We start from the raw sequence: 24,328 nt of genomic DNA on the forward strand, positions 1-24,328 counted from the left end.
CGCCAAGGATGACAGCTGCATTGATCTCTGGTATAATTGGTTATCCTTTGCATAACAGGACCAATTGTTCCGGACGTCTTACAACCGCTGGGAATGCGGTGCAGTTAGTGACGACTTGGTGATGTGAACTCATTATTCCGACGCACTTTAATTTGTATTCTTCTTGAAAATGACATGGCATCTTGCCAATCATTCTGTTTGCAGTAAAACACGCGTCTTGTACTCATCATAGATACCATCCGCTGTCTCAACTGATATAGAGTGCTTCGGTACGCGCAAGTCGCCCTCTTTACAAAGTCTAGCTATTCTTGTTAGCTTATCGACATACAATGGCCTCTTCAAAGTCACAGCAGTTCTTCCATACCTCGGGCGCAACTGACGCGGTCTGGGTCCATCAAGATCCTGTGTCCAACAGACCTTTGTTCACAAAACTGAGCCAGGATATCGAAACCGATGTGTGTGTTATCGGTGGCGGTATAGGAGGAATATCCACCGCATACGAACTCGTAAGCCGAGGCCGCAAAGTCGTCCTCCTCGAAGCCCGCCAGGTTCTATCCGGAGAAACCGGTCGCACCAGCGGACATTTGACCAACGACTTGGATGATGGCTATATCGAGATTGCAAAGAAACATGGTGATGCAGGTGCCAAGGCTGCCGCAGAAAGTCACGCTTGGGGACGAGATCGTATTGGCGAAATTTCAAACATGCTTGGCATTGACTGCGAATATCGCAAGTTGCCGGCATACGAAGTCTCTCAGTACTCTACTCAAGAGAAAGAGCACGAAGATGAGATGAAAGAATTGAGAAAGGAAGAGGCAGCGCAAAGAAAGTTTGGTATCGATTCTAGATTTGATGTGAGTAATAAACATTGCAGTTCTGCTTTTCATAGCCCTTTGTTCGAGTGCTGACCATTTGCTAGGAAACACTGACGATTCGCGGATGGGATGGAGCCGTCAACCAGCGAGGAGGACTCATAATCAAAGACCAAGCCACTTTTCACCCAACAAAGTATCTCAACGGAGTCCTCAAGTGGCTCAAATCACAGCCTGACTTCCACTGTTTCGACCAAACACGAGTCATGTCGGTCGAAGAAAAGGGTATCGAGATTTTGGGAATCGGCAACAAGTCCGTCATTGTACAGACTTCAGATGGCAATTCGGTCAGGTGCAACGACGCCGTCGAAGCCACTTGTGTTCCTCTGCAGAAATTGAGTGTCATCGCACAGATGGAGTTCATGCGAACGTACTGTATCGCAGCTAGAGTACCTAAGGGTTCGATCGAGGACTGTCTCCTTTATGACCAGGCTGACGAGTACAAATACATTCGCTTGACAGCCTGCGACGACCAACACGATTATATCGTCGTTGGAGGCTGTGATCACAAGGTTGGCCAGGAAGACACCACTACTGAGTTCCAAGAGCTGGAGACGTGGACTCGCGAGCGTTTCTCGCAGGTTGGCTCTGTTGATTATCGTTGGAGTGGGCAGATACTTGAGCCAGTGGACTTTATGCAGTTTGTTGGCAAGAACCAGGGCAACGAACACATCTACATCATCACGGGTGATTCCGGCGACGGTTTGACAGCTGGAGTGTTGGCTGGTAGACTTATTGCAGATGAGATTGACGGAGTTGAGAATCCATGGGCCGAGGTTTACTCTCCCAAGCGCATTGCTTCTGTGTTAAAGTCACTGCCCAGCATGATATCGCACGACTTGCAGATCAATGCGCAGTACAAGAGGTTTTTGGAATCTGACCTTGCCGATATTGAGGACCTGGGTCGCGGGATGGGTGGTGTTTTGAACAATGTAAGAACAATCTTCACCTACCTTTTCGTTGAGCATAAGCTAATTCATAAAAGGTTGGATCAAAGCCCATCGCGGTGTACAAGGACGAAGAGGGAAATATTAAACAGTACAGCGCTTTATGTCCGCATATGAAGGGTGTCGTCTGCTGGAATACGACTGAGAAGAGTTTCGATTGTCCTGTGCATGGAAGTAGATTTTCTCGAGAGGGGATCTGTGTGATGGGGCCTTCCAAGGGGAACTTGGAGCCAGTTGATGATGCTGGCAAGGCAGATCAAGAGAACGTAGCTGGTAGTTAGAGCATGGTGCAGAGGTCTGTCGACAAATTCAAATCGTGTCTTATTCAAGCAAAGACGGGTGTGCCAGCTTTGAGTCCACTCATGTTGCTTTAGTGGAAACTAGATAGAGCCTGATTAAGATCCTGTCAGGCTAATCTGGTCACACACATAGTGACTTATCTCAGACTAACGGCAATACAGGAACATATCCTATTGGGTATTTCGGACTTTGAATCCTATTTTTCTGCTCCAACTGTCGTATCCCGTATTGGAACCTGGACATGGCAAATATACGCGGTTCCTGATTGGCGGTCACGGTATACGCGTACAATTCCTTAGCTCACGGTTGATAAGCCGACACGCGTTACTCAATGTCTCACATCAGACCCGAAGAAGCCGGACTTGGAGTGAAAGAATAAGACAGGCATATTAAGCTTCAAAGCCCATATTAAGTGTTGCATTCTTCTTTGTCACCCTGATAATGCGGGGTAGATTCCCTGATGACGCCAACACTCGTTGCACTGTGCCAGCGTCATATCAACCCATCATCTCACCCAGTCCAACGTTGGATTTTGGGTCTTGTAAAGTCTGGGCATCATTGACAGAAGCACACCAACTGCCTTATACATATCTTCTTCTGACCCTGTTGAACCCCTTGTCTTCATTCTCTCAACCGCTTCATTTCTAATTGATAGTCGATACTATCGTCCAAAATGAGGTCTCTTTTGACTCTCACTCTGGCCACGGCCACTTCGGCTTTCGTCCTCCCAGATTCCCTCAACATTTTCAACGATTTCAAAGATGATCTCAAGGAAACTCTAGAGGACATTCCAAAACGCCTCCGCAAGTCTCTTGATGAGGCTACCGACAAGCTCTCCACTGAGATCTCTTCCGCCATCCACAACAAGCTTCAAGACGAAGATGTTTTCGTCCACGACTTTGTCGACAAAGATGCACCCAGCAGTGATGAGCCCATTTCCATCTTTGGTAGAACCGGTGGCGATTTCACAGACCACACCACATACGAACTCATCGCTAAGAGCAACTACACAAAGAAGTTCTTCAAGCTCGTCAAGGAACACGAAAGCTTTGGAAAGCTGCTAAACAGCACCGATAAGAACTATACTCTCTTTGTACCTATCGACGAGGCTTTTGAGCATATCCCTCATGACGACAAGCACAAGCCCAGCGATGAGTTCGTCCAAGATGTTCTCAACTACCATCTCGGCATTGGAGAATATCCCGCATCGAGAATTCTCTTCACCCATACCGTTCCTACCACTCTTAAGGAGAAGCTTCTAGGTGACAAGCCCCAGCGTCTCCGAACAAGTGTTGGATTTTCAGGTGTGCGCGTCAATCTTTACAGCAAGGTCATCGCCGTCAACTTTGTGAGTATCCTCATGTATCTTGGAATGTTATATCCACGACTAACCATCCCTAGAAAACTAAGAATGGCATCATCCACGCTGTCAACAGAATTCTCGTCCCTCCTCCCTACATCGGCAAAGAAATCAGCCTTTTCCCCGCCCAATTCTCAACACTGCTTCTCGCCTATGATAAGACCGAGTTTGTCAAGTACATCCACAACGTCCCTATGATTGGCAGCACCGTCTTTGCCCCATCAAACGAAGCCTGGTCGCGTCTCGGCCCACGCGCCAACGCCTTTCTCTTCAACACCGAGACCGGCAAGAAGTACCTCCGCGCGCTGCTCAAGTACCAGATCGTGCCCAACATCACACTCTACAGCGACGAGATCTACTACAGCGACGAGAAGCAGACTCTCAAGAAGAAGGGTCTTGGCCATGGAGGTGACTTCCACATTGAGCTGCCTACGCTGCTGGAGAGGGGCGTTGGTGTTGATGTGCACACTTTCAAGAGCTGGACTACCATTGTGCTGAATGGGCACAATGTTATTGGCTTCAACGATGCCGTTGGTAAGAATGGTGTTATTCACGTTCCCAAGACTATTCCTATTCCTCCTCATAGAAGGGGCGAGCATCCTTCTGAGGTTGATGGTGAGATCAGTGTTGAGGAGCTTAAGGAGAGACTGCAGGATTATGTGGAGGAGGATGATTCCGAGTCTGATTGGCAGGATGGAGAGCTTTAATGTGTCTCGTAGGACAAAAACCCGAAGTACTGAGAATGTTTCTTTGTACGGTAGGTGAATGTAGCTGTAAGATGGATATGGAATACTGAAAGGCAACAGGTAACAAATCATACTCTCGTTATTGCTATTGGTTAGAAACGAATAGACTCCAGTCACCTAGCACAGCATCATCATCGTGAATACCTGATCAATTATTTTTCTTGAGTTGTTAAAGGATTGCCACTATTATCCGCCTTTCCCATGATCAGTCCTGAAAATAATCACCCCCGATATTCGCCCTTTCACCGAAAAGGTACTCAGTCCAAAACTCCGTTACGCCAAAACCCATTCATCCTCCCATCCTTCTGAGAGCCTGTGATCTTTGTGAAATTGAAATCTGTTTTAGTCGTTCTTGCTGCGCTTGCTGCTGTTGCCACCATCGGATGCTTGGGTCTCGCTGGATCGCTTCTTGGACTCTTGGGAAGCGCTGTAAATGCTGGTAGTGCATTCATCTCTGCGGTGGGAAATCTCCTTGACGATATTTTGAAGTTTCTGGCGTACTGCCCACATAGGTTCCTGGCTTAGGCCTTCGGTGCCGATTGAATTTATATCATTAACGGCGGAGGTCAGAGCATCTCCTAAGTATGAAATTAGCAGACGTTATAGCCATAGGACTCGCGACTTACGTGCGGCCATGGCAGCTTTTTTGAGAACCTCAGCTTCCTTCTCCTTACGGGTGGCGAGGTCCTGTGCAGCCTGCGTGAGACCAGCCTCAACGCCTGAAGCATACCACTTGCTGCCGAATTCCTCGAGAGAGGTGAAATGATCGAAAGATGTTGCGTGAGCATCGGCTCTCAAGCCGGGGATTTCGCTTTTGGTGCATGATTTGGATTTGGCCATTTTGAAAGGCTTGGAGAGTGATTGAAGATGAACTGATGGAAAGGCTAAAAGGTCAAGTTGATGATCTGGTGTGGAGTGACGAATGTGTTCAAAGAAATAAGGAAGGAGTGGGGCAGCGTGTGAATTTACAGATTGGTTTTGGCGGCAAGAGCGCAAAACTGAGGGACCTCAGTGACTCTGGTTTACTGCTAAAGGACCTGGAAAGATGCTCTTTGTTACTGCTGGCTGCATGAAAATAATCCAAGACCACGGCTCCTCAGATGATGTCGACTTAAGACTACTATTCCAATTCCCAATCCGAGGCGGCGTTCATATGGAAAATTTCAAGGTAAAGCTGAAGCAAGAAGTAAGAGAAATGTTTTAGAACCTATTCTTCATTGAAACTGAATCTTCAAACGAGTGTTATGCTCGTACACTTGAGGTGCGTTGACGACGGAACTCACGCATGCGCGCAGCGTTATCTATCATCATATTCCCACACTATTTAAATTATTTTGTTTACTGACTGTATAAACTAACATGATGTGAGGGGGATCTGTCAACTAACGTCCAGTGTTGCGCAATCTCCCAAGCCAGATGGGTTCTGTCGCTGCCTGCCAGCTGGCAACAGCCGGCGAACTGATAATTCCCAAGGCTCACTTGCAAACGCTCGCCTGAACTAGCAAACGCACACAATAATAATCATTTCTAGGAGAACCAAACTTTCCAAGTTATCCTCTTCAGTCTTCTTCATATCTTGCCATCATCTACTTTGTAAACATCATTCGCAAACATCCGCAGCGCCATCGTTATCATCTGAACCATTATTATCGTCAGAACAATCGATATCAACAATCATCATAAGCAAACATCGTCACAATGGCTCGCATTATAATCAAGCGCAAGCCCCAACCTTCTTCTCCTATTGCCCCCTCTTCATCTCCATCTTCGTCTGCTCCTTCCTCCCCCGAGAGTGCCAGAAAGTCTCCCCTAATCAAGCTTCGTCTCTACCGCGGTTCTAAGGAATGTCCCATCTGCAAGGCGACCATAGTCAACCGCAACGGCGGATTAGAGAGTCATGTCGAGAGACATGCCAAGCTGGCCGAAATTGAGGTATACAATCCAGCCCCACTCATTCCCTGACCATCACTGACATCTATCTCTAGGCCATGAACGTTCCTCTGGAACCCAACCGCCACGGCATGTCCGAGGCTGATATTGCTCGTGCTATCGACTTGTGGAAGTCGCTCCCAGCCAAGATTCGTGCGACCGGCGGCGTATTCCACGACGGACCCCTTGCCAACAAGGGTGAAGTTAGTGGAATGCCCGAGGTCTTCATGGCCACCGGTCGGCTCAAGAAGAAGTACATGTGGATCCGAAAGGATCAGGACGGCCGGGTTGGACGCCGGCCTTTGAAGGCTCTGAAGAGCGGCAACTCGGGTGTCCCCTCAAAGGAGGGTTGAGCGGCGGTAGAAGAAAGGGGGGATGGTGGGGAGTAACCAGTGCCATCATCGGCCAGAGTCCAAAAGAATTGTTGTACTCGGGGGACGGTGGAAGGATTAGAAGACAAGGCAGAATACCAACAACTGTTCACAATAACCTATTGCGTATTTCCATGCTCCGATTATATGCGATACAAGGTCATTATGACTACAAAAATGCCATTGAACTACAGTAAAATATTATCGTTACCGCTAAAGTATCTTACGTCGTCGGCGTAGCCTCAAAAAGCCCATACTTGAACGACAGAAGAGCTTCAGGATCCTGTTTCCTAAGATACTCCTCAAAGTTGTCCGTCTTGACAGGCTTCTTCAACTGCTCAGGAGTGATGACTCCTTCAATCCCCTCGCTGTATCCATACTCATCCAAATATGCAGGTCCATCCAGAACCTCGTAAGGCAAACCCGATTTTTGATGCATCTCTTCCTCGGTCATACTGCGTATAATGGCCTTCTTCCCTGTAACCTTACTCCAAGTGTCAACTGCTTCGCTCATGGACAGATAGCTATTATACGCCAAGAGTTTTGTTCTAGCGGGCTCACTTTCAACTAGGGCTTGGACAAAGGGGCCTGTTGAGTTGGTGGTGTCGATGATGGGCATCCGCAGATTCTTGGAAGTGGGGAGGTCCAGAAAATACTCGCCTGTCTCGGAGTCTTTCTTCGGGTACAGGAAGGCGTTGGAAGCATAAGCTCCCAGGTAGATGTATGAAGTCTTCTTGGCGAGTTCAGGCATGTCTTGTTCAATGTACTTGACAGCAGCAGACTTGGTCTCCCAATGATGACAGTGGGAATACTTGCCCTTTGAGACCTCTTTCATAGGTCCAAGAGCAGAGTAGATGTATCTCTCGAGAGTGCCTGTCTTGGATGCAGCATAGGCAGCGTTCTTGACGTGTCGATCCTCGGTATCGTAGCCAATTTTTTGACTGGTAGCCTGATCTTTCCCTTCGGAGAGAGCGCCCATGTAAGGAATCCAGAAGTCTGTGTTGACAAAAATGGCATGGACGCCGTTAAAAGCTTTGACCAAAGATTCGGCATCGTCCATGTCGGCTTCCACGATCTCTGCTCCCAAGTCTTTGAGAGCCTGAGCTTTGGGAGATGTCGAGCGACGGGTGAGAGCGCGGACATGCCAGTTGGGGAGACTTAGAAAAGTCCTGGCTACTGAACCGCCTTGAGTGCCTGTAGCACCAACGATTGCGATGGTTTTGGTGGTCATTTTTGGTAGTGTGAATGTGAAGTATGGGTTACTGGATGAATGTATGAGATATTGGGTACGATATTCTAGTGGTATGTACTCTCTCTACTTATAATAATTTTTAATCCTAGTATTTACCCTCTAGACCAGTAGCTCACAATTATCACTCTGAAACTGGTGACCGCCTCAACCGCTGACTGGCGCAGCAACAGTAAGCCAACAAGGATCAGCAACCAAGACAGCCTCTGATTGGTTCAAAATGCGTAAGCCAGCCCGCGCCACATACGTCTCGGATTTAACCACCAAAAGATCCGTGGCAAAGCATCATCCTCCTCATTTATTCTCTGGCCATTCAATTCAGACTACAGAAGATGCAATCGACAGAGACCAATGTTAGCGCGTCTCGCAAGCATGGCGATCGCGACGATGAAGCATACCCCTCCACTAGGCGACGTGTTCTGACCCCTGCTAGAAGAGAGCAGAACCGACTGGCTCAAAAGGCTTACAGTGAGTTGACGAATATCCCCCGCTCACCCATCAAACATCATTGACCTGAATAATCTAGGAGAACGCCAGAAAGAAGAGAGAAATATCAAAAAAGAAGCCATCACCAAAGCAAGAAATAGTACCCGACCAAGACCACTTCTGAAGCGAAAAGACACATGCTCTAACAGACATACAAACAACAAATCATCATCACCCGTCGAAGATGAATCTCAGAGCATACAAGAACTTGTTCCCTTTAACGATACCTCATCCTCAGATACAGATTCCGAAACATCATCAAACTTTCCCGATGTGTATCTCAACATGCTTCGGTTCTTCCCAACAGCCTTCTTCGGATCATGCCTCGCCAACGCAACATCACTAGGCTTTGATCCCAAGCTTGTCGCAAACTGCGGCGCAGAGAATTTCTCACCATTCCATCAACCCAACATCGCCGCCATTCTTGATCACTCAACCCTCATGCAAAGAGGCTCAGACTTCCTCTCCACCTTTAACAACACCAGTATCCCTATACACTTGCGGCCTACCATGGCGCAGATTCTCATACCGCATCATATCAGCCTGGATTTGATCCCTCTCCCATTCTTACGTGAACGCGCCATCATGTTATCCGCAGCCTTACCACACATGTTCAACGCCTGGGAACTCAAACTTGATGTTTATGAGAGAGGTGGGTTGGTAACGTGGAGGCTGGGGTCTGGGAAAGCGGAAAGGACGAGAGATAGTTATCCACCTTGGGATATGAAGAGTTGGGAGGCTACCCCCTGGTTTTTGAACAAGTGGTGCTCTGTCATAGGACCAGAGTATGATGGCTTTCATCAGCAGAGTATTGGTTGGCAGGTGGTACGCGACATGATAGTCTCCAAACACTCTCAAGTGGCGGAAATATGATGTAAAGCTCAGTATCATGAAACACATCTATACCACAACTCTTGTGCCATACCCTCAGAGTGGAACACCTCAGGCCACACAATTCTAGACAACGCTGCTCTTGCTTGCTCCCACGTCGTGGTCCCAATCATAATGCCCCACTCCCTAACAAAGCTTTCGTATATCCACTTCATCTCATTCAATACACCTCTAGCAGGAGAAGCAACTTGCCTTTCAACAGTCATCGCACCAACAAAGGCCTTCCAGAACCAAAGATCGTTAAGAGGACGAGACGTTCGTCGACTGCGCTCCAAGTCTTGTTGTAAGACTAACAAAACACGGCGATGAAGACGCGGCTCTATTGGTTCACCGGCGTTCCAGAAGCGGAGAATCGTATGGAGATACAGACCTGTTGCTGCAGCCATTCCAGACCATGATGAAGCCATCCGAGAACCATTCGGTACTGATCCTTTCCTGCCACCGGTCGATATGGATTCAATATGCGAGCCAACAAAGGCCAGCATAAGTCGAGTTGCGGCACCTTCCTGCCATATCATTTGCTGGTCATCAAAGTCCATCCCCTGCGTCCTGAGCTGAGCAGTGGCAGTCAACGTAGCCAGACATTCCGCCGTGGCTGTGCCATCGATATCAACAAACTTTGTATTTGGGGGCAGTTCGGAAAAGAAGAACGGAATCATCTTCAACGACTTTAGTCTAATGTCGAGACCTTGTACTTCGTGTTTGTGCCATTCGTGCATGAGCTTTTCCACAAGAGCGGGCGATGGCGTCTGGCTTGTCTTTGTGACACTGCCGTTGATAAGAACGTCTTCTACTCTGCTTTTGAAGCCGTGAATAAAGTTGTATGAGCTGTGAAGCGCCGTTAGCTATGGATCGGGTGGTAAAATGTTCACTTACAATAGGACGTATCGATTCGCCAACTCGTCATCTAGATCAGACTCTGCTAGTGGTGCCTTGTGGGGTGGTCTGTGAAGGTCCATAAACCTCATCAGACCATCCAAATGTGTCTCACTAGCGATAATGTTTCCCATCGCACACTAGAAATGTTAGATAACGTTCATGACGAATACAGGTAGACTTACCTCTGTGAAGCACAAAGTCGCAATATTCCTAACACAAACGGCGTACTTCATACGCGAGTTCCGAAGAAACTTATTCACGCTATTCATAGCCTCAATCTTGTGAAATAGAAAAGTAGGTTCAAAGGACTGTAGCTGGCCTGTGTTCCAGGCAAAATGCAGTCCAGCTATAAGCATAGTGTTGCGCAGTGTATCGCTGCTATGCATAGTGGATGATAGCCTAATACGTCAGCACTTAGTTATCAACAAAATAGCATGGTTAGGGTGCCCTACAAGCTCTGACGCCTCTCTTTGGGAGCAACATCAAACGGGTCTTCTAGGTCATAAACTAAACGAGATTATTGAGTAACTTGGCAGATGCGGTGATCCTGGAGAGCTTACAGTAGTGAAACAGAGCGTCAGATCTGTAAGCCATGCTTATTGGTCGGGTCGCAACAGATGTACCAGGCCCAATAGCCCTGGAAATTGTTACCGCATTGGTCCATGGCTGCTGCTCGCCCGGGAGGAATTTCTTCCTGCGCTCTCGGAGCGGCAGGACTGCAGTGGGATATTCGCATTGGCGTTGAACTAGCAAGCAGTTACCACTGTATGATAGTCAATAGAGGCAATGACAGAAGCGTATGTGACAGCGCGTAAATTACTGACCAGACGGGACGTGTCTCATCACATTTCTGGTGACGCTGTCTACATGTCAGACACCCTGTTCGGCTGCGGGTGTATTGTTTCCCCTTTGACTTTCCTTTTCCAGGGTTATCATCAGCTGCAACAACCATGCTGTAAGGGCTTCGAGGTGTAGAAAGTGCAAGGTGAAGTGGGTTTGAGGCGGTACTGATGCTTGGCCTGATAAGGTCGCTTCATGCTGACGCAGCTAAGCCATCTTGGGACATTTACGCGTAGCTTATGCAGGGTAAGTTAACACTCAACAGTCAGCAAAGTCTCCGTTCTTCGTTATACAAGTCGTTATTGCTATGAAGCGGTGTCGTTACATAATATGGTTATTTGTAACTTATCTTATACTGTCTATTTATACAGTGAAAAAAAAGCCGTATGGTGGACCGGCCTTCCGATGAATGTTGTAACAATCGATTGCCTCAGAATTCACCATTCGTTTTCCAGGTGGACTATGACCACAACTGGGAATCGCAATTGATACAGTTCTTATCATTAGCACAATCCGGCAGTGAATATACGAAGAACAGATTAAGTAAAATGGAATAGTTGACTAAACGCATGATGTCACCATGTGTCTACAACTATAAGAACAAGGCTCGCACAAACCGACACCAAAAGCATACAGTAGCACCAAGCAATCAACAGAGAACTTGAACCTCGAAAGGTCACTTACAGTAAAAACAAAGATTGAATTCAATTTCCGACAAAGCCCTGCAATCATGTCTGATCTCAACCAGACCACGTCTTCCCCCACTCCTGTTGATATGAGGGAAGTTGTGTTCCACATATGCACATGTTTTTGTGGATGCAGGGTTGTATGTCAAACACCGAACCTTTATCTTTGTAACCACTGTTTCAGGTACCATCGTATATAGGTCTATCAAGACCTGATCTGGAATACGAGTGGTGTCACACAGGCATAGTTGGTGGAATTGGACCTTCTTTGGTATCAACAATGCAATGACAATATTCTCTCAACGACGATTGATAGTCACATGATTAATAGAAACTTTTGACCATAAATAATATACCACCTACAGTTGTGGTTGTTGCTCTCTAAGATATTTTTTGACTATGTAGTGTGCCACTAAATCATACTTCATATCAGGTATCATAAGTTTGGTATACAATAACAATAAAAAGCAATAGATATGATCCTGACAATCCCTAATGTTTATGAAGTTCCAATCATATTCAAAAGTCGATAGGCACTGGAAATTTAATATGTCATAGAGAGAAAAGGGGTACGCCATATACCAAGTGGCATATTCTACTAGGTATAAATACGAGGTTTCTACTCTATTTATATTTCTCAAACCTTCAACATGTACTAAAGCCTACAACAACAAAACACCCTATTTCATACAATCCAGTATATCCTAGCCGCTTGCCTAACAGTTCCTAAAACCTCACAGATTATTTTACATTGCTGCGAAACGCCATGTGTCAATCTGATAATACTGCTCCTGCTCAGATCTTTGAGAAATCCTCTAATTCCACCTGGGCCCCTAGGAAGCCCCCAGTCGCTCGATGTTGGTGCTACTGCGGTTGTAGAACGATTGTTCGATCAGCGAGCTATGGACGTTGCGATCACTGCACTACATACCACCCAATGAATTCCGTATAACTTGTGTAGCCATGGTCGTGATGATGGATAGCTTTTAAACTAGCAGTTACTGATAGACCGGTTAGTGAAGGTGGCTTAAGCGTAGTGGAAGTGTCCAAAGCGGTGTGATAAAGAGAAGGAGTTTCGGTGTCAACTGGAATGATTAGATAGCTACTGAATAAAATACACTGAATTTTGAGTCAACGGTTGATAAAAGTTACTATTGGTAGTGAGAAGGCATCATGTTCATGGAGATGAAAAGCTGATGCACTTAACAAATGAATCGATGCTGGGTAGAAATCCACGTATATAAACTGGCGGCAATCCCTCGATATAACCACAATACCAAGTTACTCTTACAATCCAAACCCATCAAAAGAAACCGATAACCAAACCAATCCAACTCAACATCTTTCAAAACCATGTGTCAACCTAACGACTCCAAATCGTCTGGCGTGGAGACCCCTTCTCCCTCTTGTAACAACTCTGCGCCCATGGCGTCATGTTCCAACCTGCGTCTTCCCAAACAGGACGAGGGACAGCAAGCTAACCCGGCATGTCGCTGCAATTGTGGCTGTAGAAATGTCGTTGAGCAGTCCGGGGCAACCATGTGCAATGACTGCATTGGTAAGCATGCGTAGTCTTGGTCATGAATATTGGGAAGGATAGAAAGGATGCGAACCTAGAACAGCAATAAATATGGATTTATGAGCAATCAATGGTTCAATTGTGATATCGATGTGAAGAAAAAGTAAGAGTACCCAGATCAGATCTTGCATGACTCCTGTATCCGCACGAGAGTCTAGTTCCATGACATGCGGCTGGCAAAGCAGGTTCGGCCTTATGCCAAGACAGCCTAGACTTGTCATGTCCCAGGAATGTCGAAGGGTCCTCAATCTTTACCGCTTTCGTTGTCAAATATGTCTCAGTTCCATGACGTTTCTAACCTAGCGCCATCGTCGGTATGTAGCCAAGAGCGCCTCCAAGGGATAACGATGCCAGGGCCAAAGCTTAAGTCGACTCGGGACCGATGCGGCTTGTTAGCTTGACAGGTTTATATTAGAGCTTTGGCCGCTCTTTTTAGTTGCGTGTGGCAGACATTTCTCCGGTGCGTACCCTCCATCAGCGTGAAACGATAAAAATCAGATGCTGAGCCGGGATGGGAGACGTATCAGGCTTTCCATTCTAACATAACGCAATGCGAACTCCAGGAGCTGAAGACATTTTTGTAATCATTAACTTTATTTTTTTCCATTTGGTCAATTGAAGCTGAACCCCGAATAGGTCTCCGAAATCCTCGTCGTTGTAGCAGTAGCCCTCGTCGCAGCTCGTCTCAACCTTCGCCTTCGAATACAAAAGCGACGACTCCTTCTCAGCGACAAGTTCATGGTGGTAGCATGCATATCTGGTGTCATTTCTGCAGCTTTTACCCCTGCATTCGCAGCCCTCAATGCCTTCGATCCGAAAGTGCACTCAACCCTTCAAGGATATAATGGCAACGGGAGACAACTTCGCCTGATATTAAAGGTAAGAGGTCATTGGCATATTCCAAGATTTCTGGGTTGACAATGTGGTGGTTCTAGCTGCTCTTCGCTTCCAATTTCCCATTTTACACGACACTCTACCTATGCAAGGCTGTTCTCCTTTCGGTCTACTTGCAGGCATTCCCAGAGTTTATGGTCAAGAGACGCAGATTTCTATGGGCGACAATATGGTTTATAGCCATCAGTTATATAACGACTATTCTCCTCATTCTTTGCATCTGCCTTCCCCTCCCACGGCATTGGTAAGCTGCTTCCTTTATCATATCGCCAATATCATGAAGCTGATTTGGTTGCAGGGATTTGGATGCCGATATGACATGTCAAGCTTGGACTTATGCAGTCAATTTCAATGTGGGCTGGGCCCTATCGTTTCTTGGAGATATACTGGGTATGTTGAACCGGTCTTCCCAATACAGTGACTAACAATGTGGTAGTTTTTATTCTTCCTTGGCTCATTGTACCAGCATTGCAAGTCAAGAGAGCACTGAGACTTGGCATCTACTTCACATTTTTGCTTGGCACTGTCAACATGGCGGTAAGCCTTGTTCGATTCGTCATGATCTTCAAAGCAGGGGCCGACTCATCGATATCATTGAGCGCTATTGGTAAGACTCTCAAATCGCCGAAACTAAGATCCTAGCTAACCCTGTTATAGTACTCTGGAGCGCCCTGGATGTCAACATGGGCCTTGTAGTCGCCTGTTTACCATCACTACGACCATACTTTGGATCACGAAATCAATCAGAAAAGCCGAGTTTCGAAAGAAAGAATGAAGAGAGATACCGAAGGCCATCAAAGTTTGGTATTGATACACTTCGACATAATTACAGAAAATACGACGAGGAAGCGTCGACGTCGTTTTCTGCACGACACAGTACAAGAGAAGCATCGCAGTGGGAAAATTATGATGTGATATCAGATGATGGAAGGAGGAGTTGTACAGATGTAAGCGATGTTGCGCTGGTAGAGTTGAGACTCCCGCCTACCGCTAAAGTATCAAAGATAAAACTTTAATAATATGATGATGAATAAAGCATGGCCAGTTGCGATAGCTATATGGGTGTAGTTCCAGTGGCCACCATGTACAACAGAGCGACCAGGGCGACGGTCACGAGAAGGATCAGGTCTATAATACTCAGCTCATCACCTGCGACAATATTGTATAGCTTGACGATGATCCAGATGATGGTAAGCTGATCCAGGGCCTCGACAACAGCCGTGGTCAAGTCTTCGACGATACCTAGAGTCTTGACGGTTAGACTCTTGGCCACGTCTAGCACAAGGTTATCAATAATTCCCAACAAGCTCTATACAATGGCAATATATTAAACGGACTGATGAGTTGCTGCAAGTGCGTATGTAGGGCAATATAACCTTTAGAGCGTGAATGGCACCCCAGATGTTTCCTAGATCACGCATAGAGTGCCTTCTTCAGGGAACAAGACTATCAGTACCTCTTAGACCCAAGGGGGCAAGGATTATGTTGGTGTCTCTGGTTCTCTTGGACATGTCATCCTAGAGAAGGACTATATTCAGAGAGTAGGTAAATGGTAATTAGGCCACGGTTATGGCACACTGGCTCGTCTGCCTTGGCGTGAAGTCTCTCCAGACTGAACCAAGCCAATGTTTGCTTTCAAGAAGTTTCACATGTCTGACAATCAGGATCTTTGGACTTCAATCACTTGACTTCAATCGCTTACTGTGATTCTGACTAGAGCAAGATACGTACTCCCACTTAACGTTTATATAAGTGCTCGGCCTAGTTTAGTGTAACTCATTCTTTTCTCATTCTACGTCTTATGATTAGAACATAATAATATATCTTTCCATTTTCACGAACCCAATTGGTCCAATGTCCTACCCGATGCTAACCTTATCGTATGCACTCATCAGCCAAGACTGGCTTACACCTTCCACATACTCTGACATTTCCCCCGCATTTTGTCGGAACACTCCCGCGGAATCAAGACATGTGACATAATTGATGCTCGGCAGTGGCGGGCTAGCAGCGGGTAATAGACGTCTTGGTAAAGGAATGATGTATACATGTACCTACATACAAAATGGCCGGTCTGTGACATAAGAAGGGCGCGGCTGCTCAGGAATATAATGTCATCTGGGCCTCTCCGCAGCTTCTAAACCAAAGCATTTACAAGTGAATTCTACACAATCTAATACCATTGATCAACATGTCAGGCACCAATTACATTCTCTACACATACTTCAGATCATCATGTTCAGCCCGTCTTCGGATTGCCATGAACGTCAAGAGCATCAAATATGATCTCACACCTGTCAACCTTTTGAAGAACGAGCAAATCTCAGATACACACAAAGCTCTCAACCCTTCACGATCCGTCCCCGTTCTCATCCCTCCCACTTCTGGTTCAAAGCCATTCCGCATCGGCCAGTCGGTGGCGGCTTTGGAGTACCTTGAAGAAAAGCACCCTGAGCATCCCCTTCTTCCTCCACTGTCAGACCTCGAAGCTCGGGCGAGTGTGCGAACTCTCGTCGACATCATCTGTACAGATGTTCAACCCGTTACAAACCTTCGCATCATGCGTCGTGTGAGAGAACTTGGAGGAAACGCGGAGGAGTGGAATTGTCAACTAATGACTGACGGTCTGAGAGCTTACGAGGAAATTGCCAAGGATACTGCTGGGAAATGTTCTGTTGGCGATGAACTTACAATGGCTGATGTTTGTTTGATGCCCGCTTTGTGGAACGCGGACAGATTTGGTGTTGACCTTTCTGCTTTTCCGACAGTGCAAAGAATTGCCGAGAACCTGAAGGATCATCCTGCTGTTGTAAAGGCTCACTATCAGAATCAGCCTGATACACCAGACAACCTCAGAGCCTAGTAGTAGTAATTAATAGTTGTAAATAGACTCTATTTCAAACCATTTCTTCTGTCAACGTTGCTTAAACCATAATTTTACTTGAATAATGGAAGAGGCTCGAGGATAGTTCCAGAAACCTCACCAAAGCCAACCTTAGCATCGCCACTGCCATAGGACCCTCTAAGCACGAGTGTGTCGCCATTTTGGATAAACTTGCGCTCTTCACCGTTGTTGAGTTTGATGGCAACCTTGCCGCCCTTTGTCTGTTCTAACAAACTTCCCTCGGTACCAGAGTCTGGGCCAGAGATGGTACCAGAGCCCAGGAAATCACCAGGACGCAGATTGCAGCCGGTGATGGTGTGGTGAGCAATCATTTGGGGCCATGACCAGAGAAGGTTTCTGGAGCTAGTCTTGCTTAGGATTTGCTTGTTTCCATCCGCCGCTGCAGTGTGTTAGCTAGTGTATCCGCAAATAAGGTAAATAAACTTACTAATAATCTCCACTTCCAAGTCAATGTCCAAAACGTTCTTCTCCTTGTTCTCCTTTAGGTAGGGTAGAATCTCGCTGTCGTTCTTGATACCAGCTGCCTTTGCGCCGTCTAGAGCATCTGCGAGGACAACCCAGGCACTAATACTAGAACCCAGATTCTTGGCGGTAAAAGGTCCAAGAGGCACGTACTCCCAGGCCTGGACATCACGCGCACTCCAATCGTTCAGAAGGACATAGCCGAAGATATAGTCCTCTGCTTCGCTGATAGGAATGGGTTCACCCAAAGCGTTCTCGCGACAGATGAACATGCCCATCTCAAGCTCAATATCCAACTTCTCGGAAGGTGCAAGATCAGGAACCTTGTTGCCCGGACGGAGGATTTGACCCCATGGACGGCGGATTGGTGTTCCAGAGATGACAACACTGCTTGCTCTTCCGTGGTACGCGACAGGAAGATGTGTGTAGTTTGGTTGCAGCGCGTTATCGGGACCACGGAAAAGACAGCCGACGTTGAAGGCGTGATGCTTTCCGACATAGAAGTCGGTGTAGTCTCCAATGTTGAGGGGAACATGGTTCTTCACATCTGAACTCTTGAGAAGAGCTGTTTCTTGGAGCTTTTGGTTGTCCTTGAGAATTTGGGCATATTTGGTGTCCTTTGCAAAGATATCCTGGAGATAGCTTCTGACAACGCGATGAACAGGACGTCCAAGAGCTGCAAAGGCGTTCAACGAAGATTGAGAGAAGACGTCAGCATGCTTTTGAGCATCTGGGCTACCAGAGAATCCATCTCCCTTTGCAAAGGCTTGCAGGTCTAGAACATGATCTCCAATGGCGACGGCAGGTCTGGGAGTTGGGTTGGAGGATGTAGAGATGATGCCGAACGGGATGTTGGCGATGGAGAAGTGAGATTCTGAGGGAATAGATAGCCACGACATTTTGATCAAATTACAAAGAAGTGAGTGAATAGAAACAACAGTAATGAGTTACAGAGACGTCAATTGTTTTACTTTGTATACTGCTTATGAAGCCGCCGCAAACCGATTGCGTTGGAGACCAAGGCCGAGGTGCGGGGCAAGACGCGGGCTTCGGAAACGGAAATGAATCCGCTACATGTTCGGCCGAGAGATTCCGCTACTTGATTCCGGCTCAAGATGGGCCGAAATCATGTTGATAAATTCCGACGCGTCCATCTTCTTGCATCGTTTCTAAGCGCAATTGCTTCGTTGTAGACTTTCAGGTATAATTTTATAAAGCTTGGACTCTTACTGGATTATAGTCATTGTCCGAGATCAGATATACGGCTCATGATCCCACTCTTCCAGTCTCTTTGTGTAACAGATCCAGAACTTTTCCGGGTGCTGTTGGGCCTTGAGCCACATGTCTTTGAAATTGACTCCCTCCCAGCGAGCGGCATATAACCATGCTTCGAGTGACCACTTGGCCACCTTGACACGGCCTTGGTACTTCTCTCCGTCGACGACCGTTTCCTCTTCTGAACTGTCCCAATCCGCGTCATATGCCCAAACCCAGCAAGGATCAATCAAGTCGCGTTCCTCGCGGTTGCGACTACCAGAAATCATTTCATCAGGAACAACGATAAAAGTGTTCTGTAGGATTCCAGGAGACAAGACGTCGTCATTTCCATCCTTGTTCTTCCTCTTTCTCTTTTTCTTCTTTTTGCCATCTTTAGTCTGTGATCGGTTATTCTGGATGTATTCTTTGAAGTGTCTATTGCACAATTAGAATGCTTGAAGTCCTCAACGCGATCATCTTAAACTTACTTTCGAAGGTCGTCATCTTCGGCCAAAGTCTCATCAGGTTGAAATAGAGGCCAGTTCTCACTTGCAAGCATTCTCAAACTCCTCCAGTTGTCGCTGCTTTGACAGTGAATGGTGGCATAGGAAACCCTATTTGGCGGGCCAGTGTTGTTGATCCGGCCCCAAAATGACTTCCAGTAATGGCCATGCTTCTCGATGACCTCTCTGGACACGTAATAGACAAACCCCCATTGCTCCTGAGTATCAATGATGTTTTGGACCCAGGATGGCGGCGCAGGCGATACCTGTTTCCAGAGTCTTTGTAGGACTTGCTTGTAAGATTGCTGTGCCAAGAGTCTTTCTATAATCTCTTTGTCTTTTGACTCAGCTTGAGGACTCTCCTCTTGTATCAGATACGTCGGAGCTTGTTCCTCTGCTAAATCGCGTTCGATTGCAGGAATCATCCATTTGGCGTTCATTCGGGCCTGTTTCAGTTTATCACAACGCACCAACTCTCTGGCTCTCTCGGCAGGGGTTTGCAGCTCCTCTTCTCGAAGGCGCGCTTCGTAGATGTTTTGCAGTACAGCGCTGTCCCCGTCGAAATAACATACGTCGCAGTAAACTAACTTCCATGCATCGAGACCGAAAGGGCTAGCATGGCGATCAAAGTTTGCCATTTTGCTAATCAAGATCTCGCCATTCCCTGCAACGTCGTCGGTGATGCGTGTCACCATTCTGGCCTCGTCGGCGTAGTGGATGGTTCTGCCAAGCAGAGTATACTTCAACTGTGTGTTTTCTATAATCTCGGATGGGTTAGTCAAGGCCAGTTGGACTAGGTCTCGGCCTGCGATTGCTTCCTCGAGCTCTTGGACATCTTTCTCTCTCTTGATGATTGACCAGACTCTATCGTACTCTGATTCAGGAAGATGTGCCATGCGTTCGCGAATTTCCCATGGGGGCAAATGTAATATGCTTCTGTATAACTCCAATTCGGATCCATTCTAGCGGTCAATCAGCCGGTCGTAGTGTTCTGCCGGCCAAGATAAGACTTTGAGTGAGTTGTGAGGAAGAAAAGAGATCAGGGGCGCACTTCACCATGTTAGCGAAAGAAGAAACCCACTATGTGGACTAAGCACTTGGCTAGCCTGACTTGGTGGTCAGAGTTGTACCAACATGATGGTTCAAATGTTTGAATGCGATCCTGGCTCGTCCAGCCCTAGTAAAGAGCAAGTGCATCTCAAATAGTTCCTACATCAAGATGCGTACTGAATACATTTAATACCGGATCTTAAGCTGACGTTATGTATGTATATCATGTGTAATTAAAGAGTTACTTAAATGTACTTAGCCAAGCTCCTAAGCTGCGACGGACCGGTCTAGATACCGTGTCAGAGAGCCTTTGTAATTATGACTAGATTGCTGTTCGTTGTGTCTCTTCCTCCAACTCTATCCAAACGATCGCTTTAAAGCTGATCTTCCCAATGGCTTTTCTATTATCAGATGCCCCATAGCGCTCGCAGGATGGAGACTGTCTTTATTCCTTGTCCACTAAGCCATCATCCAATACAGCCACATCCTTCTTCGCCGAATAGTTTATGTAAAAGCGCACGACGCCGATCAACACAGCCCCAGAAAGCATGGTAATACCGGCAAATATCTTGAGATACGTGTAGTCACCACCGTTAGCTTCAACAAGTGCACCGGCAATAGGACTGCCCGCCAACACACCAATGGAAATACAAAAGTATAGCATGCCAGTGCGATGTCCAATCTCAGATGGCGGCGACACTTCTACAACCAGGGCTGGCGTCAATGAGATGTAGCATCCAGAGAAAAATCCGAAGAATGCCGAGAAACACAGTGATGCCGCGTTGGATCTTCCGGGGAGCCACACGGCCAGGGTCAGGATGGCCGACATAGTTGTGCAGACCATCATCATGTTGAAACGGCCAAACTTGTCGGCCAGGAACCCAGGGATGATGCGCCCGAAGACGCTCGCCGCATTGAGAATAACGATGGAGTAAATAGACAGTTCCATGGACATACCCAATGCTTGGCCCTCTAGGGGAATGAAATTGAAGGGAAGAAATAGCCCAAAGCCAAACACGGCCATCGCAAGACAGAGAAGCGCAAATGTCATTTCTCTCAATGGCGTGCAGTATGATGCTATCTTGAACAATGTCGGGGCGTGGCTTCTATTGGATCGGATAGTCGCTATCGCAATGAGAGCCCCGACCAGGATTATAAAAGCGACCGCCCGCATCGTCCATCCGAATCCAACGCGCGGCATCAGTCTATTGACCATGATGGGAAATATGACTCCGCCAATAGATGATCCGGAGATGGCGATACCGTACGCCGTCGCCCTCCTAGCCTTCCACCATGTAGCCAGCGACCCGACGGTACCGTACATGACGGCGCTAGCACCTAGAGCGCTACAGATTGCCTGCGATAGGAAAACCTGATAGTACTCTGTCGAGATGGAAGTCATCATGAGACCAAAGACCTGCGCGAAACCGCCAATGATGAGAAGCCATCGAGGTCCGTAGTCATCAAACACCTTGCCGAGTAGGATGCCCGCGCTGTATGTCAAACACTGCTGGACAGAAGCTATCCATGCAATCTCTGATGACGAGTAATTTTGGAGAAGGTTTTGTTCGTAGTAGGACTGGAAAACGCCTAGGGAATTGACCCAGCCAAAGGTGATAAACATGGCCCACCAGGCTCCAAATGTTGATAGCCAGGCGCGGTGTCCCCCATCGATAGGCCACCCGGGGTTTTCGTGCTTTGGGATGGGTTGAGACATAGATGTGAGATATCGGTGCGCCGAGAAGTAGAGGGATGTTGGGATGCTTGAACATTGTGGAATCAGCTGTTTATGATTCAACGCGCTTTATATAATTCAGTCTCATCAAGTCCTAAACTCTTCAAGCCTAGGTCTTGTACTGCTGATTGGTTCTCGAACAGTAAGCCAAATACTATGGGGTATGAAGTGGACCGAGAAAACAAGAGCAATATTTAAATAGTGGGAACATTTTTGTCCGTGGACATTTTAATTGTAGCGCCGTGGAACTCCGTGGGTACAGGCCCAAGTCGATGCAGAAGACATAATAGCCATAGGATGGTCTATTAAATATATGTTGACATAGTTGTTAACAGACAGTTTAAATATGCTATACTAAAACATTATGACCGTGGCGGAGGTTATCCTACATGGCAAGGTTATAGTCATAAGGCTAGCTTAGCCAGTTGACTATCATATGTAACCTATTTCTCTCTGGTAAGGCGACGAGGTGTGTACCTAGCGTAGTATCTTAGTCCCAGTGTTTTATATATGGCAATTGACATATGGCAATAGTTTATAGTATAGAGTGCATGGAATTGTGTGTCAAGTCTACAGTATTAAGTGCACAGTATTGTATGCCAGACTGGTGTTAGTCTGGCATGGGCAGCTGGCGTGGGCGGTCGACGCAGAGGGTCGACGTCAAGAGTCAATGCCAGGAGTCAACGCCAACAGTCAACGCCAACAGTCAACGCCAGGGGTCGACGTCCTCTGTTCACTTCTCCCTTCTCTCTTCCGCCAAACTCAGCCGTCAACAGAGACGTAACCCTCGGGACAACTCATTCTACCTTCAAAAACGGATGTATGTTTATGACGATGCGTATTCGTTCAAGTTACAAAGCTAATAAGTTTTTTTCACCAGGTTTATACTAGAAGAACCATGTGTGACTATCCCCGACCTTCCGAGAAGGTTGAACCACTTCGGCAATACCATCAAAGCCAGGGATCGCGCGTCCAAAAAACGCTATCTCCAAGGGATGCGTACGAAACCGAGCTCAAAGAGGCAAATGAAAAGGTTCGCGAAGCGAGCTGTGCGTTTACCAGAGACGGATCAGCCTTGATGGGTGGCAGTGACCTAGTTGGCGTCCACCCTAACTGCGATACTCTTCTTCTTGCCGTGGAGCGTATGCAACAACTCAAAGTTCGAGGTACGACTGTACGGCAGGAAGAGAATGACTATCAGAATCGGATCGAACGAGAGCAAGCAGATGGGTTGCGGGCTCACCTGAACATACTCGGTACTACTCTATGTAAGAGGGTATTCACTGAGTGGCTTGCTACCCAACAGTCGCCGCCTGCTCCTGTGGAAGGCCAACCTGAGAACGAAGGCCAATCTGCAGACATCACAACAGACTTGGAATTCTCTCCCATCGCAGATCTTCCAACTTCGGGTGACCCTTCTGCGGGTGACCAAGTTGAGGAGGAAGGTCAGCCTGCAGACAGCACAATGACCTTAGACTATATCCTTATAGTATCCGACCTTCAACAACCAACACCCGCAGCCCTTTCAACTCCAAATATACCTCCTGTTTCTGACAGAGCATGCAATCCGGGCAATTATACAAACGAGAATCAACACTTAACTATGGGGTCCCCAAGGTCACACACCAGAAACCTACAGATGACCCCCAGACCCAAGTCTTCCAAGAGGAAGAGACGAGCCAAACGACCGATCCCCTCAGGGCCCTTGACAAATAGGACGATAGAGTTCAGTGAAGTATACCAGGATGGCCATGCAGCTAAGAAGTATGTAATCGACAAATGTGGCGATTACTGGTACATCGTGAACTGCGAAGAGCACCAGCTGGAATTTCACACCGCGTATCCTTTCCTCGGCGCCATAAAGCATCTTCGGGCCCAGGAACACAACCCGGACGGGGCCGAGACAAGTATCCAAATGGCGATTGCCAAGTTCGGCCGTCGTGTGATTAATTGCAGCGATAAAGATGCTGAAAAGAACAACAAACTCGCCATTGGAATGTTCTCATATGACGAGGTATGCGTACCACAAAGACGCAGAAGGACCCGCGCAGTTCTAGTGGAAGACACAGATGAGGATAGGCCGAACAATACTCGAAAGTCCAGTCGCACCAGCATCTCACCAGTCAACCCTCAGCCTGGCGAGATATATAAGACATCCTGGGGTAGCCACCAGTACGCTGTTGTGATACTTCCACGGACGGGATCTCTCAGCCAAGCTGGGTTCCAGGAAACAAACATCTCTATCAAGGACACACCTCTAGTCAAAGACCTTCGAGACACCCCACGATGCTATGAGTACGAAACGGCCAGCGGGGTTCTCGAGTGGGCCGAATCCTACTGACCTGGAGGCTCCAAGGCCTCTCAATCAAGATACCCTGCGATGTACC

At 47.2% G+C, this 24,328-nt stretch overlaps 12 protein-coding genes across 12 annotated transcripts; 5 read left to right on the plus strand and 7 right to left on the minus strand.

The window, feature by feature from the left end:
- Positions 1–329: 329 nt before the first annotated feature.
- Positions 330–4,327, plus strand: FGSG_12563 (uncharacterized protein; the record flags this gene model as incomplete). The annotated part of the gene is made up of 6 exons (XM_011324645.1): positions 330–854; positions 920–1,804; positions 2,281–2,396; positions 2,798–3,467; positions 3,521–4,236; positions 4,286–4,327. 5 exons carry the CDS (start codon positions 330–332, stop codon positions 4,184–4,186), a joined length of 2,862 nt encoding a protein of 953 aa, XP_011322947.1. The 3' UTR covers positions 4,187–4,236; positions 4,286–4,327.
- A 240-nt stretch (positions 4,328–4,567) lies between these two features.
- On the minus strand, positions 4,568–5,065 carry FGSG_02858 (uncharacterized protein; the record flags this gene model as incomplete). Its single annotated transcript, XM_011324646.1, has 2 exons — positions 4,568–4,803; positions 4,852–5,065. The coding sequence occupies 2 exons, from the start codon at positions 5,063–5,065 to the stop codon at positions 4,568–4,570; spliced, it is 450 nt and encodes a 149-aa protein (XP_011322948.1).
- Positions 5,066–5,923: 858 nt separating this feature from the next.
- On the plus strand, positions 5,924–6,507 carry FGSG_02857 (uncharacterized protein; the record flags this gene model as incomplete). Its single annotated transcript, XM_011324647.1, has 2 exons — positions 5,924–6,157; positions 6,211–6,507. 2 exons carry the CDS (start codon positions 5,924–5,926, stop codon positions 6,505–6,507), a joined length of 531 nt encoding a protein of 176 aa, XP_011322949.1.
- A 241-nt stretch (positions 6,508–6,748) lies between these two features.
- FGSG_02856 (uncharacterized protein) lies at positions 6,749–7,756 on the minus strand (the record flags this gene model as incomplete). Its single annotated transcript, XM_011324648.1, has 1 exon — positions 6,749–7,756. One exon carries the CDS (start codon positions 7,754–7,756, stop codon positions 6,749–6,751), a length of 1,008 nt encoding a protein of 335 aa, XP_011322950.1.
- Positions 7,757–9,147: 1,391 nt separating this feature from the next.
- On the minus strand, positions 9,148–10,982 carry FGSG_02854 (uncharacterized protein; the record flags this gene model as incomplete). The annotated part of the gene is made up of 5 exons (XM_011324649.1): positions 9,148–9,979; positions 10,028–10,167; positions 10,213–10,376; positions 10,591–10,793; positions 10,855–10,982. 5 exons carry the CDS (start codon positions 10,980–10,982, stop codon positions 9,148–9,150), a joined length of 1,467 nt encoding a protein of 488 aa, XP_011322951.1.
- A 1,927-nt stretch (positions 10,983–12,909) lies between these two features.
- On the plus strand, positions 12,910–15,045 carry FGSG_02853 (uncharacterized protein; the record flags this gene model as incomplete). Its single annotated transcript, XM_011324650.1, has 8 exons — positions 12,910–13,114; positions 13,364–13,449; positions 13,572–13,595; positions 13,772–14,014; positions 14,071–14,273; positions 14,328–14,419; positions 14,466–14,636; positions 14,687–15,045. The coding sequence occupies 8 exons, from the start codon at positions 12,910–12,912 to the stop codon at positions 15,043–15,045; spliced, it is 1,383 nt and encodes a 460-aa protein (XP_011322952.1).
- Positions 15,046–15,083: 38 nt separating this feature from the next.
- On the minus strand, positions 15,084–15,450 carry FGSG_12564 (uncharacterized protein; the record flags this gene model as incomplete). The annotated part of the gene is made up of 2 exons (XM_011324651.1): positions 15,084–15,338; positions 15,406–15,450. The coding sequence occupies 2 exons, from the start codon at positions 15,448–15,450 to the stop codon at positions 15,084–15,086; spliced, it is 300 nt and encodes a 99-aa protein (XP_011322953.1).
- A 741-nt stretch (positions 15,451–16,191) lies between these two features.
- Positions 16,192–16,896, plus strand: FGSG_02852 (uncharacterized protein). The gene has a single exon (XM_011324652.1). It carries the CDS (start codon positions 16,221–16,223, stop codon positions 16,890–16,892), a length of 672 nt encoding a protein of 223 aa, XP_011322954.1. The 5' UTR covers positions 16,192–16,220; the 3' UTR covers positions 16,893–16,896.
- Positions 16,897–16,903: 7 nt separating this feature from the next.
- FGSG_02851 (fumarylacetoacetase) lies at positions 16,904–18,307 on the minus strand. Its single transcript, XM_011324653.1, has 2 exons — positions 17,362–18,307; positions 16,904–17,313 (listed from the first exon to the last, which is right to left on the minus strand). The coding sequence occupies exons 1-2, from the start codon at positions 18,293–18,295 to the stop codon at positions 16,967–16,969; spliced, it is 1,281 nt and encodes a 426-aa protein (XP_011322955.1). The 5' UTR covers positions 18,296–18,307; the 3' UTR covers positions 16,904–16,966.
- Positions 18,308–18,649: 342 nt separating this feature from the next.
- On the minus strand, positions 18,650–19,212 carry FGSG_12565 (uncharacterized protein; the record flags this gene model as incomplete). The annotated part of the gene is made up of 2 exons (XM_011324654.1): positions 18,650–19,088; positions 19,142–19,212. 2 exons carry the CDS (start codon positions 19,210–19,212, stop codon positions 18,650–18,652), a joined length of 510 nt encoding a protein of 169 aa, XP_011322956.1.
- A 1,439-nt stretch (positions 19,213–20,651) lies between these two features.
- Positions 20,652–21,230, minus strand: FGSG_12566 (uncharacterized protein; the record flags this gene model as incomplete). The annotated part of the gene is made up of 1 exon (XM_011324655.1): positions 20,652–21,230. One exon carries the CDS (start codon positions 21,228–21,230, stop codon positions 20,652–20,654), a length of 579 nt encoding a protein of 192 aa, XP_011322957.1.
- Positions 21,231–23,580: 2,350 nt separating this feature from the next.
- On the plus strand, positions 23,581–24,282 carry FGSG_02849 (uncharacterized protein; the record flags this gene model as incomplete). The annotated part of the gene is made up of 2 exons (XM_011324656.1): positions 23,581–23,955; positions 24,076–24,282. The coding sequence occupies 2 exons, from the start codon at positions 23,581–23,583 to the stop codon at positions 24,280–24,282; spliced, it is 582 nt and encodes a 193-aa protein (XP_011322958.1).
- Between the last annotated feature and the right edge of the window lie 46 nt (positions 24,283–24,328).

The sequence above is a fragment of the Fusarium graminearum genome, chromosome 2 (assembly GCF_000240135.3).
Source record: "Fusarium graminearum PH-1 chromosome 2, whole genome shotgun sequence".
Classification (NCBI taxonomy): domain Eukaryota; kingdom Fungi; phylum Ascomycota; class Sordariomycetes; order Hypocreales; family Nectriaceae; genus Fusarium; species Fusarium graminearum.

What these genes read in the sequence shown, in the direction of transcription:
- FGSG_02852 (XM_011324652.1), top strand. Translation starts at nt 16,221, where the DNA reads ATGTCAGGCACCAATTACATTCTCTACACATACTTCAGATCATCATGT.
- FGSG_02851 (XM_011324653.1), bottom strand. Translation starts at nt 18,295, where the DNA reads ATGTCGTGGCTATCTATTCCCTCAGAATCTCACTTCTCCATCGCCAAC. An exon ending in CTTGGAAGTGGAGATTATTA is followed by an intron (nt 17,314 to 17,361) that starts GTAAGTTTATTT and finishes AACACACTGCAG; the next exon opens with CGGCGGATGGAAACAAGCAA.